Source organism: Leucopleurus acutus (assembly GCF_964270905.1).
Source record: "Leucopleurus acutus genome assembly, chromosome: 2".
NCBI lineage: Eukaryota > Metazoa > Chordata > Mammalia > Artiodactyla > Delphinidae > Leucopleurus > Leucopleurus acutus.
In genome coordinates, this window is record NC_139143.1 from 6,375,633 (window position 1) to 6,391,307 (window position 15,675).

General features: G+C 34.9%; 1 protein-coding gene across 15 annotated transcripts in view; it reads left to right on the forward strand.

Moving 5' to 3' along the window:
* KCNT2 (potassium sodium-activated channel subfamily T member 2) overlaps positions 1-15,675 on the forward strand; it is a 425,289-nt gene that overhangs the window by 361,315 nt on the left and 48,299 nt on the right. For 12 of the 15 annotated variants that reach the window (XR_014326811.1, XM_082857000.1, XM_082857001.1 and 9 more), the window contains 4 exons: positions 79-180; positions 4,607-4,690; positions 5,590-5,718; positions 13,723-13,743. Coding sequence is in view for 14 of the 15 variants with exons in the window: in XM_082857000.1 (XP_082713126.1) it covers positions 79-180; positions 4,607-4,690; positions 5,590-5,718; positions 13,723-13,743 (336 nt within the window). In the remaining variant the exon portion in view is untranslated. Of the gene's footprint in view, positions 1-78; positions 181-3,864; positions 4,691-5,589; positions 5,719-13,722; positions 13,744-15,675 lie in introns of those variants that run through there. The other 3 variants (XM_082856999.1, XM_082856997.1, XM_082856998.1) reach the window with 3 other exon arrangements.

Genomic DNA, 15,675 nt, shown 5'->3' on the forward strand with positions numbered 1-15,675 from the left:
GTTAGGAAAATTTAAGTAAATAGAAAAGCATAAAATAGAGAATGCTCACAAATTTTTCTTTTTCAAATTTCTGAACAGAAAGAAAGAGAGCGAGGTTCTAATTTGGCCTTTATGTTCCGACTGCCTTTTGCTGCCGGGAGGGTGTTCAGTATCAGCATGTTGGACACGCTTCTTTACCAGGTATGCAGCGTTTCTTGTTTCTCTCTAAAATGTTTATTTTCTATTTTCTTTAGATTCTATCAAACGCATAATACAACTAGTGTTTCTCTTGGAGCCGTTAACTTAAAATTGGCTCTGGAAGTAATCCAATATTTTACTTCATGTATTTAATGACATAAATGTGCCTATGAAACACACTGTAAGAAAAAATTATTTCTCAGAATAATCTATGAAGTGATATCAGGCATTCTATGACACCAGTGTCCTACAATGTTTAATGTGACATTTTAATACATTTTGCATATTCCTCTAAGCACATTACTAGACAATAAAAGCTAAGAAAGAATTACTAGTTAAAAAAAAGACAGCTTTCTTTCTAATACATATTTTTTTAGTGAGCAATAGCAAATGATGTCAATAAACTGATAAACCAAGGACATTTTAAACATCTGCTAATTATTGCCTACTTCAGAAAAATGTAAGGAAGATTTTACAACCACTAAGAACCATTCGGTTTGTTCCTGAATGCCAGTTTTACATTGTCATTTTATCATTCTTAACTTTAGCTAAGAAGTTCATAGAGATTTTATTTTACACTAATATATTTTAATCTTTTTTTAACTCTGTCAGAAACTGAACAAAAGCAATATTTCATATTCTCTGAATCAAGTAATCAGATACTTTTAAAATATATCCATTAAGAGAAAAAAGATATTCATAAGGCTTTAAGTTATTTGATAACTTTAATGTCAAGTTAAGCATTCAAGCATTGTGTTGTCTTTTTTGATCATGTATTTTATGTTTACCCTCTTCCTCCATGCTTGGCTGAATAAACTAATCCAAAGAGGGTTAAGGCTTTTCTACTGGCCTCTGGGCTAATTATGCCTATGACTATGTCTCTGGCCGTGTTTCAAACCATCTGCTTATGCCAGATGAGTGCGGGAACAACACAGCAAAGAACCATAAACACTCCTGTTCTCCCGAAAGTTTCCAGACACATTATCTGGGTGCTCCGGAAGCCAGGCTTCTACCCCAGACCCCATTGCCAGGCACACGTAATTCTGATCTCTCAAAGAGGGGGTTCAAGGGAGGGATTGTTTGAAGAGCAGTGTTGCCTCTGAGGGGATTTATATCCATAGCAGTCAAATGCTTGCTGTCATTATGCACCAGTGGTTTTCAGATATTTTAGCCACAGTACCTTATGTTTAAACGAAATCTCATGAGAAAGTCTTTGATATATAAGCTAAGTAGAAGGAAAACCACTCTGTAGAATTGGAGAGCAGTAGTTATTACTTTCCTTTCATTTTTGTTTCACTTTTTTTGTTACACATAGAAATACAGGAAATTGTGTTTTTTCCAAAGCTAGCAGCTGCAGAAAGAATGAACTAGAACAATAATTTTCAAAGTAGTAATTGCCCATTTACCTTCTGATGTCAAATGAGATATTTTAATGGTAGGTTTTTCAGACAGGTAAAGAGTATTTATTTACAGGTTAAAAAGAGATTAGAAATTTACAATATTTTATTCTCTAAAATTATATAACATGCATTCTTCTATTCTTAAAATATACAATCTAATTGTTTTGGTTAATGATTTAAACCCATCTTCTTAAAGATAAATGCTTATATATTCAAGAACTATTATAGATGACTACAATTTTATAGTGATTTACTATTAATGTAATTCTATTCTAGACCTCATTTTATTTGCTTCCCCAAGGAAAACTATAATATAAGCAGTATTATCAATCATAATATATGGATGAGACAAGGGCTCAGGAAGGTCAACTGTCCAGTGTTTAGTGGGAATACTCATCTTCAAGCCATGCATACCTCATTAGATTAATCCCAACCCTTTTCCTGTGGTAAATGACTCTGCATTTGTATAATGCTTGAGTTTGTTTGCTTATTTCGTTGGTTTTTATTATATCCCACTTGAAACACAGATCGCTTTCATATTTTTAATCATTTTTATTAATTCTCATCTGTGTAGATCAGGAAAGCCAATTATTAAAAAAGTTATTACCTAAAATAACATTAAATAGATATTAAAAAATCTTCTATGAAAAATGTTCTATGATTGTATCACATAAGACTTAATGCATGGATTTTGTGATATTCAATGGGGCTATCCACATTTTTGGCTCACATCTAACTCTAGTCTATGTCCTGATGAAGTTACAGGACAGATGACCTCTGGACAAAGAATGTGTTGATGAAGAATACAGTAAACATTAGCTATATTACCACATCTGGCTCTAAAATAATTTAAAATAGTCATTTGCCAAATCTTCAGTTTAATTTCTCTTCCATGAGTGCTTTCTGTTTTTTATTTTGGAAATAATAGTTTTAAGTGCCCAAGAATTTGTTTAAAATTTTTCTTTAGCACACACTGAGTTACAAATGAAATTGAATGATGCTAACAGGGGTGCATGGCACAGCTCCTCTTGGTGGCCCCAATATGTTCATGTCCTAATTACTAGGAGGTTAATACGCCTTGAAAACCAAAGGGCCATTTAAATAAATGGCCTGAAAAAAATGGATTAGATGTGTTTCCTTATGTTCTTTTTTAGATGGGTTTATTTTTTTGAAACTAGCTCTTGGTAAAAGAAATTAGCAATCAACAAAGTAGTCTAGATGATTTATTTAAAAGGTGTTATAGGGCTTCCCTGGTGGCGCAGTGGTTGAGTCCGCCTGCCGATGCAGGGGACACGGGTTCGTCCTCCGGTCCGGGGGGATCCCACATGCCGCGGAGCGGCTGGGCCCGTGAGCCGTGGCCGCTGAGCCTGCGCGTCGGGAGCCTGTATTCTGCAACGGGAGAGGCCACAGCGGTGGGAGGCCCGCGTACCGCAAAAAAAAAAAAAAAAAAGGTGTTATAACTTTTAAAGTCTTTGCTATACAAAATAACTAGATGATTTATTGTTATTATTTTTTTATTGAAGTATAGTTGATTTACAATGTTGGGCTAATGTCTGCTGTATAGCAAAGTGACTCAGTTATAAACATATATACATTCTTTTTTCTAATATTCTTTTCCATTATGGTTTATCCCAGGAGATTGGGTATAGTTCCCTGTGCTATACAGTAGGACCTTGTTGTTTATTCATTTTAAATGTAATAGTTTGCATCTACTAGCCCATCCCTCCCCCTTGGCAACCACAAGTCTGTTCTCTATGTCTAAGAGTCTGTTTCTGTTTTGTAGATAGGTTCATTTGTGCCATATTTTAGATTCCACATATAAGCAATGTCATATGGTATTTGTCTTTCTCTTTCTGACTTACTTCACTTAGTATGATAATCTCTATATGAATGGATAAAGAAGATGTGGTACATATATACAATGGAATACTACTCAGCCATAAAAAAAAACACAAAATAATGCCATTTGCAGCAACAAGGGTGCAAAATACCTAGATGATTATTTAAATGTTTCACTTGTTAACACCTGACGATCAAACTTAAGGCAGTAATTTCCTACGATTTATGAAGTAATTGTTACATATCATGGTGAAATTTGCTTGTATGGGTTGAAAGTCTATCTTTTCACTCAGACCAAAAAATAAACTGAAGAAACTAGAAGCATTTTTCAGTTAATCTTCGAACTATTGAGTAGTGTTCTAACAACATGTCAAAATATATGTTAGCAAACAAAATAGTCTCATGATGGTATTTAATACTAACCTATTGGGCTTCCCTGGTGGCGCAGTGGTTGAGAATCTGCCTGCCAATGCAGGGGACACGGGTTCGAGCCCTGGTCTGGGAAGATGCCACATGCCGTGGAGCAACTGGGCCCGTGAGCCACAACTACTGAGCCTGTGCGTCTGGAGCTTGTGCTCCACAACGAGAGGCCACGATAGTGAGAGGCCTGCGCACCACGATGAAGAGTGGCCCCCGCTCGCCGCAACTAGAGAAAGCCCTCGCACAGAAACGAAGACCCTACACAGCCAAAAATAAATAAATAAATAAATAAATAAATAAATAAAATACTAACCTATTAATTCACTAATATTTAGATTTACTTAATATTATATAGAAATGTATTCTACTAGCATCAAGTTTAATCCTAACAAAAAACCAAATACCGGTTGAAATATTTCATTGTAAATTTTAGTCATTTTAGATTTTTTAAAACATTCTCTATTATATTTCGGCTTATAGTTTTTGTTATTAAAAATCTAAAAATGTTTTCATCACATCCAATAACATCCATAAAATTTAAGCATATCTGGATATTCTAGAAAATAATCATTTCCCATATTTCTTTAAGGACAGCTTAACTGTACATGTGTATTGAGGACACTGGCAAGATAGATTTTTATTTCCTTTTTTATGGGGGCTTAATGATGTGTTACAAGAAAGAACCTTTAAGATGTGATAAGATGTTCATGCTCTAAGCTATTCTATGTATTTCCTACACACAATAAATACGTATTTTGTTTATATTGCAGTCATTTGTGAAGGACTACATGATTTCTATCACCAGACTTCTGTTGGGATTGGACACTACACCAGGATCGGGGTTTCTTTGCTCTGTAAGTTACTAATCTCTGGTGTAGATTATTCTGACAGGCAATTCTAAAAGCCATCTATAATGTACTTTGGCTAACTCTTCTATGTCATTTATTTATTTTTTTCTAATATGTGCTCAAAGAATAGCATCCTAGTTTTTTTTAATCCCTTCAACAATGTTTAGGGAAAACATTATTTAAATTAATAATCCCGAAGATAGCCATTCGGTACAAAATTCAGAACAAAAATGATCCTGAAGGTAGCCGTTCTGTACAAAATTCTAGCAGGTATTTGAGACTGACAGTTTCTGACATAGGATGCTACACTGCCAAGGTAAACAGCGATCATGACATTTAACCTCTCTGTTTTATAAATAAGTATACTATGCCTAAGTGTATTTAATGAAGTGTCTTGCTAACAAATTCAAATTCATGTTTAGCAAAGAGAGACCAGCACTTATGCCTCCTGTCTGTGAGTCCTGTGCTCCATACTTTTACACATCTTCCTCAGTATGGGTACTAGTAGAACTTTGGATGGACAATTCGTTTTTGTGCTGGAGTGTCCTTTGCACTTCAAGATTTGTAACATCAGCGGACCCTGTCCACTAAGGTTATTGCAACATTCAAACAAGCCTTTACAGGTTTCCCAACAATTCCCAATCAATTACCAGTGATATTCCAAGTATATGGGACTAATACAGTGCCGTGCTGCCACAAATGGAGCAGTTGGTTTCTTAAGTTTGGGTGAACCCAGGGATAAGGCTGAGATGGAATGTAATAAAAAACTTTAATACATGTATAAGCACTTATGAATGTCACTTTGAGATTTCAAAATATCAATAAAATCTACCTTTAAAGAGTGAAAAATTACCATTGGGTTATTTCTTAAAAATTTGATATGTAAATAATTCATATGATTGTAGATGAAAATCACCGAGGATGACTTATGGATCAGGACTTATGCCAGACTGTATCAGAAGTTATGTTCTTCTACTGGAGATGTTCCCATTGGAATCTACAGGACTGAATCTCAAAAACTTTCTACATCTGAGGTTTGGAAATATCAAAATATTCCTATCTTAATGTTTAATCTTATTGAATACTGCCATTCCTAAGCCTATAAACTTATTTCTGAAATATGTCATTAAATTATGTAAATTATGTCAGGAATTTCATAAAATAATGTTGGCTAAAGGACTGTTTTAGAGTTTGTGGACTTTGGGCTCTGAATGTCTTTTGTAGGTTTTCAGGAAATAAGTTAATTCTAAGTAACCTTTGTATACATAAGAAAAGTTCTCAGGGCAAGCAAACTAGTTTTCTAATATAATCTTCAACTCCACATATTAGCATTTGGAAAGAGGGAAAACAAAGATGAGTTAGGAAGCATGAAACTCACATTTTTCAAGCTCTAGGTTGAGGACTACTTTGAAGCTAAGAAAAAACTCTAGGATCAGTGCCAGACCCTCCCAGAGGAAAGCTCAGTAATTATAAAAGCAAACTAGAGCCTATGAAAATGGAACAGAATTTCTGATGCCTGCGTGTGACCAAAAACATATTCACATTTTAATTTGGTCACACTATGTGGTTCCAACTTACGGTTTATATTCTTGAAAGATTTTTACTTCTTCAGGTACCTCAAAGTTATTCAAAATTTTGGTTAACCATTTCTTTCTTTGGTCTTATGCAAAATAGAACCTCAACTATGAGGCTCAGATTAATTACATGCATTTTAATAGTCATGTAATCATTATACCAGCTTGTGATTAAAATCAGTGAATCCATGTGTGGAAAAGAAGAGCTTTATAAGAAGCATAAGAGTAATGGAGTAGATTTTTATTTTCTTGATATAATTTATAGTTTGACATTTAAGTAAGTGATATTGAGGCTGGAAGAAAATAGTTCAGTTTTTCTGAGATGCTCTTTAGTGGTTTCACTGCAGCTTCAGAGGTGCTAAAAGAAGCTTTATTGCCAGCTCTGCTACTGAATCTGAGTTTGTCATTGGCTGTGGTCCCCGTGGTTCACACCACAAAGAGCAAGACAAAATCAGAGAAAATCAGGAATGATTGATGGGAGAAACATACCAGAAAGTTAAATGTGTAAGACAGCTTAGCCAGATACGCCTAAAATTTAAAGAACACTGCATCCAAAAAATTATTTGATGAAAGGTTAAGAGAAAAAAAGTGCTTTCACACCTAAGCAATTAACCATTTCTTATTTGAACTTGATAAGAACAAAGAAGATTTTCACACAGCAGAATACTATCCTGTTTTTATCTTATAATATGTACTTTGTGAATTTGAACATGGTAAATTCTGCCCTTGGTCAAGTTCATATCCATGTTCAGTCATTATGTATTATTAAGGGATGTTGTTGTATGTTGTTTACAGTACAGATAGGGAAAGAGTAACTGAGTATTTGTACTGTCATCAAGGAGTATTTAATGTTACATTTTGGTCATTTCTTCCTATCACAAACCAGCAAAATGTTTATAAACCCCCAACCCTTTAGCTTATATTAAAAGCACACATCCTTGGAAAAATAAAAGGGTACTGGGTTAAATGAGGATAATACCTGTTGTCTTCCTATACTGAATTCAGTTCATCTTCTGGAACACATATTTTTATTTAGATTTTATATTCTGCCTATTATAGAAAAAAAGGCAATTTAAATAATTAAAGATAAAAATAGGACCTTCAAGCACTTTTACAGCAAAATATATTAATAGGGGCAGAGAAATTAATGCTACTTTACATTTAAAATGAAGTGACTGCTACAGTTGAAAAGGAGTTCTACGTTTATTTTCCTGGCAAATAATCAAAAATAGAACTGTTGAGTTTTATAATAATTGTAGTTTGATACACAAAAGGATGTAAGTTCATCTAGAGAAAGATTTGTTTTTCCTGATCACTGTTAAAAGAATGAGTATATTATGTGCTTCCTTATTTAAGACATTGAATATTTAGAGACATTTAAGAGATAGATAACATGATGAACATTATCTATCTTTAATTATAGTTTTGCAAGATGCAAAATTACCAATAAGGTGAATATCCCTTAAGTTGATGTTCTATTTTTTTTTTTTTTTAAAGAGGGGAACATCAATTCAGTATTAACTCAGTAAAGACATTGGGTTTTGTGCAAAGGGGAAAACATTCTCTTTTTCCTGATTATATAAAAACACAGAATAAGAGCTTAGTGGATCTAAGGAAATGAAAGAGTGGCTCATACATTCCACCATCTCTCTCAGATTTCAAATGGTTCGAGAATACTCAAGTGTTAGAATTCAAATAATTTATCGTCGTACAAAATGCCAATTTTTCTCTTACTTTAATTAAAGAAGGACACCAGGGCTTCCCTGGTGGCACAGTGGTTGAGAGTCCGCCTGCCAATGCAGGGTACATGGGTTTAAGCCCTGGTCCAGGAAGTTCCCACATGCCGCGGAGCAACTAAGCCTGTGTGCCACAACTACTGAAGCCCGCGTGCCACAACCACTGAGGCCCGCGTGCCTAGAGCCTGTGCTCTGCAACACGAGAAGGCACCGCAATGAGAAGCCCGCGCACTGCAGCGAAGAGTAGCCCTCTCTCGCCGCAACTAGAAAAAGCCTGCGTGCAGTGGCGAAGACCCAACGCAGCCAAAAATAAATAAATAAAAAGAAAACAAATAAGAAAAGAAAAGAGGACACCAGATTTCAGGAGGTAGAAACTCCATTCAATAATTAGAATTGGGGGCTTCCCTGGTGGCGCAGTGGTTGAGAGTCCCCATGCCGATGCAGGGGACACGGGCCGGTCCGGGAAGATCCCACATGCCACGGAGCAGCTGGGACCGTGAGCCATGGCCGCTGAGCCTGTGCATCCGGAGCCTGTGCTCCACAAGGGGAGAGGCCACAACAGTGAGAGGCCCACGTACGGCAAAAACAACAACAACAGCAACAACTTAGAATTGAAACATCTGACATCTTCTTTCTTAGATGGTTCACAGGTCCTCATTCTCCCTAACAGCTCACAGAGCTGTGTTACTGTCCCTCACCCCGCAGGGGCAGTTTGAAAGGTGACTCTATGAAGAGGGTACACAGATGGTTTGTGGACTGGGAGACACGGCACGTTTGCAGGCAGTAGTACCACAGTGAATTCACAGGCTAAGTGCAAAGGTACATTCTGTGTACTTTACCCTTAAACAGCAGATTGAAGAGTCTTCCCCAGGGAATCTGACCAAGCCACGTGAACGGCCTAATGATACAGACACGGGAGAGTCTCCAGGTCAATGATCTAGTCAGGGGACCCTGAAACTCACACTAAAAACACCCCACCCAGAGTTTTCAATCAATTTATTAGCCCTATACTCTTGATATAAGAAGACAACTCAAAATTCCCTATTTCAGAGAATAGAATGAAATAGAGATACCAAAATAAACAAACAGAAAGAAAAAACTGAACTTGTAAGAAAGACAGATCACTGAGGGAAAATATAAAACATAAAATATAATAAAGACTTCTACTCCTGTTTACCCAAGAGAAATGAAAATATATCCATACAAAGACTTGCACATGAATGTTCTCGGCAGCATTATTCATAATAGCCAAAAATTAGAAACAACCTAAAAGTCCTTCAGCTAGCGAACAGATAGTCAAAATGTGGTATAGCCATACAATGGAGTACCATTTAGCAATAAAAAGAAACAAAATGCTTATATGTGTTGTGACTTGGATAAACCTCAAAAACATTATGTCAAGTGAGAGAATAGACTCAAGAGACCACATATTGTATAATTCCAAGTATGTGAAATGTCAAAAAAGGTGAATGTATGCAGACAGATAGTAGGTTAGTGATTGCCTAAGACAGGGTGAGGTGGAGGGAATGGAGAGTAACAGTTAATCAACATGATGGGACTTACTGGGGTGATGGAAATATTCTAAAATCTTTTTATGGTGTTTGTTGTACAACTTGGTAAATTTACTAAAATATCCTTGAATTTTACACTTGAAGTGGGTGAATTATAGGATATGTCAAATATGTATTAGGGAAGTTCTATATTGAAAAGCTGTAATTAATATTATTAGAAAGATAAGATATTATAAGGATAAAAGATGAATAGGAAGCTGTATTTTTAAAGGAACATTTAGAATAAAAAAGAACTCTTGGGGATTGATAGTACGTGAGCAGAAGTGAAAAAGTTTGTACCATAAAGCTGAGGAAACCACCAAGAAACTAGAGCAAAAATTCAAACATGGAAAATAGTAAAGATAAGATAAAGTTAGAGAACTAGTCCAGGAGGTCTAAGAGTCTAAGATCTGAATTTTAAGACTTCCCTAAAGAGGAAATGAAAGCAAATTGAAGAAATATCAGTTTAATAATTTAATAATAATCCTAGAACAGAACATGTTCCAAATGGGAAGGGTCACCAGAGGCCCACCACAGTGAATAAAATAGGCTCACACTAAGGCACAGCATCATAAAATTTCAGAACACTGAAGGAAAAGAGAAGATCTTAAAAGAGATGGGAGAGAAAACCAAAGGGTAGGTCACATTCAAAGTATTTCTTTGGATTTCTCAACCAGCAACACTACAAGCCAAAAGACAATGGAACAATGCCCTCGAGATTTTGAGGGAATATTATTTCCAAACTAGAATTCCATATTCAGACAAAACTACCAAACTTGTGTTAGGGTAAAATTAATCATATTTCAAAATTTTCTCCAAACATATGCTCCCATGCCTGCTTTCTAAGGAAATTACTTCCACCAAAATGAATGAGTAAACTGAGGAATTAATGAGTAAACTGAGGAAGTAATGCAAAGAAACCAGACATTTTATGGAAACCTGGCAACAAGTATGAGGCCAAGGCAAAAGTCAAGAAGGTGATGAAAGGACCACCAGGCAAGAAGTGAAACCTGGAGCAGGTCAGAAAGCTTCAGAAAATTTTTCTTCTGGAAAATGGAAGCCATAGGATACATGATGCATCTCACTGTCTTAAAGAAAGATTAGACAATTGCCAAAGAGTTCAGGGTGGATTACCAAGTACAAATCTAATGAAGCAATTAATAAAATTAATTAATTAACTCTAGGAATACAATATCACCGCCACCAACATCAAAAAAGTATGCAGGCAATGAATAGTAACCACATTTCCCATGTATTTCACCTGTAAATTGTAGTCATAATATGCCCTGAATTTTGATCTAACTAAAATTATACTTCAGCCATTTTGAAATGATGGGATATGGCAATGGTGGGTGGAAAAGATAGTTACTCTCTCTTCTTCCAGAGTGAGAAGTCAATAGATAAAAGTAGAAACTGACAAAAAAATTAAGAAATGACAGTCAAGCATGTTATATAGAGACACAAAGATAAGGACCTACATGTCTAGCTAAAAGAGGTAAAAGTAGCTGGGTCCTACCAGAGGAAAATAGAAGAGATCATGGTGGGAGCTGCTATTTTTCAAAACAAACCGTAACATTTTCTGACTATTTAAACTATGTATGTATAACTAATAAAAACAACTGATACATTTCCAGCTGTAAACTTTCATTTTCAGACTCACTCATCAATCCTTTCTTCAATTTATGCTTTTAAATATCCAATTCTATTCTATTCAATTCTATTCAAAATATATGCAATATTTTAAATTTAATGCCAACATTTCATATAAGAATGTAGGAAGGATAAGCTAACATAAAAAATCTAGGTCTTGCTTCCTTGTTGTTTCATGGAGTTGAAAAAAATACATTTTAAAGGCAGATGCAAGTTTTCATGCCACATCGTTTCCTAATCTGACTTCAGTATCTTCCCATATTTGGTGTATAGAGAAAAAAGTTAAATTATGTCACTGCTTTGGCTGTGGGAGGAGGGGAAGCACTAAATCCCTTTGCAGATGTCTTTTCAAGGACACGTGATGATAAAAAAATACACATAGTTAAAATCATGAAATTTATAAAAGCCCTGGCACACTTACTCAGTTTTTTCCTTGTGGGCTATAAATTGGTGGAAGGAGGATTCATACAAACATACAGTGGGAGTGCGTACAGGAACTGGAAAATCAGTCCGTGGAGAGTAGGGTACAGCTGGGTCAGCCCCTTTTCACCTAATTGTACAACACCAAGCTAGAATAGACCACTCTCTACATGTCTATTTCAGGGAAGTTTTACAAATACCATACTTTTCTGGTTCAAAAACTAAATAGAGAATCAACAAGGACTCGTGCTTCTCTTGGGGACAAAGGAGAACAGTATTTCTGTCCACAGTATTTTCTCCATAATTCTCAAATTCAGAAAGCTTACTAAACTGATTTGGTGGCAAAACCTCACTTTAACTGTTCTGAGATTTTTCATAATACTTACTTATCCCCCTTAAAATGAATATTCATGTTTTTTATTACAGAAGTGTTTTTATTATAAAATGCTACCCAAGACCCTCTGAAGGTATTACCTACTATTCAGTATATGATACTTTCCAAAATCTGAAAACTTCTGAATTGATAAAAATATTTATTCTCATTTTTTGGTAAGAAAATGTGAAATTGTGTTTGCCTTCAGTTTTCCAGTGTAGTGAAAATCACATTTTCTTGAAGTGAAACATAACCAGTGAAGATTTTACTAGAAATTAGAAAGAGGTCATTTTAAAGCATATTAAAATACCAACAGCTTTACAGTATAACCAATAAATTTGTGGAATATGTTACTCTGTTGTTCACCTTCATCATCAATAAATCCTATATTTTTAAAAAATGTGCATAGGTAATAGTTAACCATCTACCAACCATTAACTTTTTACAATTAAATTGGATGCACGTATCTTCGAATTATGGTTTTCTCCAGATGTATCCCCAGGAGTGGGATTGCTGGGTCATATGGTAGTTCTAGTTTTAGTTTTTAAGGAATCTCCATACTGTTCTCCATAGTGGCTGCACCAATTTACATTCCCACCAACAGTAAGGGAGGGTTCCCTTAAATTGGAAAGTAATATTTTAAATATATTATTAAGATTAAAGTTTTCGGGCTTCCCTGGTGGTGCAGTGGTTGAGAGTCCGCCTGCCGATGCAGGGGACACGGGTTCGTGCCCCGGTCCGGGAAGATCCCACATGCCGCGGAGCGGCTGGGCCCGTGAGCCATGGCCGTTGAGACTGCGCGTCCGGAGCCTGTGCTCCACAACGGGAGAGGCCACAACAGTGAAAGGTCCGCATATCGCAAAAAAAAAAACCCAAAAAGCAAAGTTTTCATTTTATAAAATTACATTAATGCAATGATTTTAGTAAGGATTTAGATAAAATAGTTTTGAAACTCGAGCTGCCCATTCTCTGCATTTATTCACTCACTCATTGGGCCAATTGTTAAGAATCTGCAGACAAATAATTTCAAGGAGCCTATATTCATATATTTATTATGCATTTTTTATATTTGTAACAATAGTGAGAATGCTAGATAATGGGTTAGACTTGAGTTATATTACACCAAAGAATATAATTGAAAATTTCACTTCTACCTTGAGGAATGAAAATATTATTCCTAAGAAAAAGCATAATTTGTATAACCCCTAAATATTTAGGGTTTATATGTTGACTGGGCAGATCAATTTTTATCCTCTATAGCCTATGTGGTAACTAAATCTATTTCTATAAAGTTACTTAAATGTATACATAGAGGTGAAAAAACAATCTTATTATAAGGTCTAAAGTTTTTTAAATAGTACAGCTATTAATACCAATAGTGATTATTGAATATCAATGATTATGTCAATATCCTCTCATGAATATAGTACTTTCATAAGCTCTTATCAATTGTTTTATTTTCTATTAGCACCGCATTAACTTTCTGTCAAATCTTAGACGATTTTAGAAAAAAAAATCTAACAAGAACAACTTTCTAGCAAATTTTTAAAATATTAGCTTATTTACCTAATTGTATTCAAAAGTGCTGTGATAAATAATCAAACACATAATTAGATGATGTGTTCTGTGGTATCTGTCATATATTGTCCTGTTACTGATTGGTTTGTGTATGTATTGTTTAGTCATTGTTTAAACTGTATTTTGTGTGTTTCTTTTTTCCCTCGCTTTGTGTCAGTGTCGAGAAATAGCATCACAAGTAAGTATTTTGGTTGTCTCCCTTTCCTCAAATTGTCTAATGTATTCAGTTATTAAATGAAAAGAATATTAAAGATTGAATTCAATATTTCAGATTTTAAAAGAAAACAAGTAAGGTGAAATGCTTTTAAATGCTCTATTTTCAAGTTAGTGTATTTATATTTCCCTAATATTCCAAATCTTACCTGTTTGTCTTCAAATTATGTTTATGTATTAATCCAATCACATATTTTACTGTGTGGTGTCATTACCAGCTAGTCACTTACTGGCTGTAGATTGTCCTCAAGGGAGATGCCACCTTCAATGCAATCAGCTGGTACTGAAAGGGAATGGGGGTCTTGATATAAAACATACCTTTAGTTTGCTTCTTATGTAGGCTGGACCCCCTAGAAATGGTTATGGGAACAATAGGACCTGTGATGGATTCCTCTGGGACACTTTTTAATGCTGAATTTTTTCTTTAATAGCTTTAATTTATTGTCATGAAGAAGCCATCACTTTAATGTTTGATAATATTAACCTGTGATAATCATTGATTAACTACAATAAAAAAATTCTTAATAACACATTATGTATGTTTACATACACTTCTTATATTCCTGAACCCTTGATGTTATCTTCATGTGATTTGCATTTTTTAATTTTATTTTCCATTTTCTTCATCTAAATCACGGTAAATAATTGTCATTATGGCCTTAGTACTTAACACAAACTCCTAAGCATTAAATAGAATTAAAGAAACTATTACAAATATAAACATTTTCAACTTTAAAAATTGCATTTTGAATGTCAAAGCAGTGGTACCATTCAGCCCACTGGGAGAACACAGTCACAAGTGTAAAAGTTGTGTGCCAAAATTACCAACCAAAGGTACGAGTCTATTTTTGAGCTTTTGTTGAATTTTGGAGAGAAGTTCTATATTATCATAATACCCAACATTTTGACAGAGTGACTGTTGTTTTCTCTACATCATAGATTTGAATCCATGTAATAAATGCAAATTCTGTTTATTAAATTATTTTGAGCATCCTAAATTATTTAAGGTTTAATAATCTCTAGCTTTATTATATTTTTAAATATTCTAATTTTGTTTTCCCATATATGTATTCCTTTCGAATTTACTAAATATTTACTAAGGAGGCTTCACTTTGGGATGTAAGAAAAATGTTTTAGATGCTTTCCGACCTTTTTCACATGATGGTACATAGAAAATAGGAACGTTTGTTTAGCATGAAGCTGCTCAGGGCTTCCAGCTACCACCACAGGTGGTGCAAATTAAAGTTCTAGTTCAGTGCAGAACACAGCTCTGGCACATGCAAGGTTTGGGGAGCTCGTCTTAGGGTTCTTACAGTTGCTTTATTAGAATATGTTTTGTAGTTCTTTGAGCTCAAATGACATCAAACATATATTTCTAAAATTTTAAATTTATACCAGCATTTGACCTGACCTGATTCACAAATAAAATTTAATTTTATTTATAATGAACTGGCAGACATTATTTTAGGAAGTATTTTAGGAACATGTCACAAGCCAAGTTGCTTCACTTTGCCTCTACTGAAGGCTTTCTAGGGTGTGAGTCCAGATCTGCTCCACGCTGGTAGAAACACTAGTTAGTGGTCACACCATGTCCCAGTAAGAACAAAGTTTTCATCTGTGAAAAAACTTTATAGCTTCATGTTTGAAAGTAAAGTTAATTTTTTAAATGTAGGTTTTGGCTCTATTGTAGTTTTCCATGTTGATTCAAAGTGTTGTTCTTCACTTTTTTTTTTTTAACATCTTTATTGGGGTATAATTGCTTTACAATGGTGTGTTAGTTTCTGCTTTATAACAAAGTGAATCAGTCATACATAAACATATGTTCCCATATGTCTTCCCTGTTGCGTCTCCCTCCCTCCCACCCTCCCTATCCCACCCCTCCAGGCTGTCACAAAGC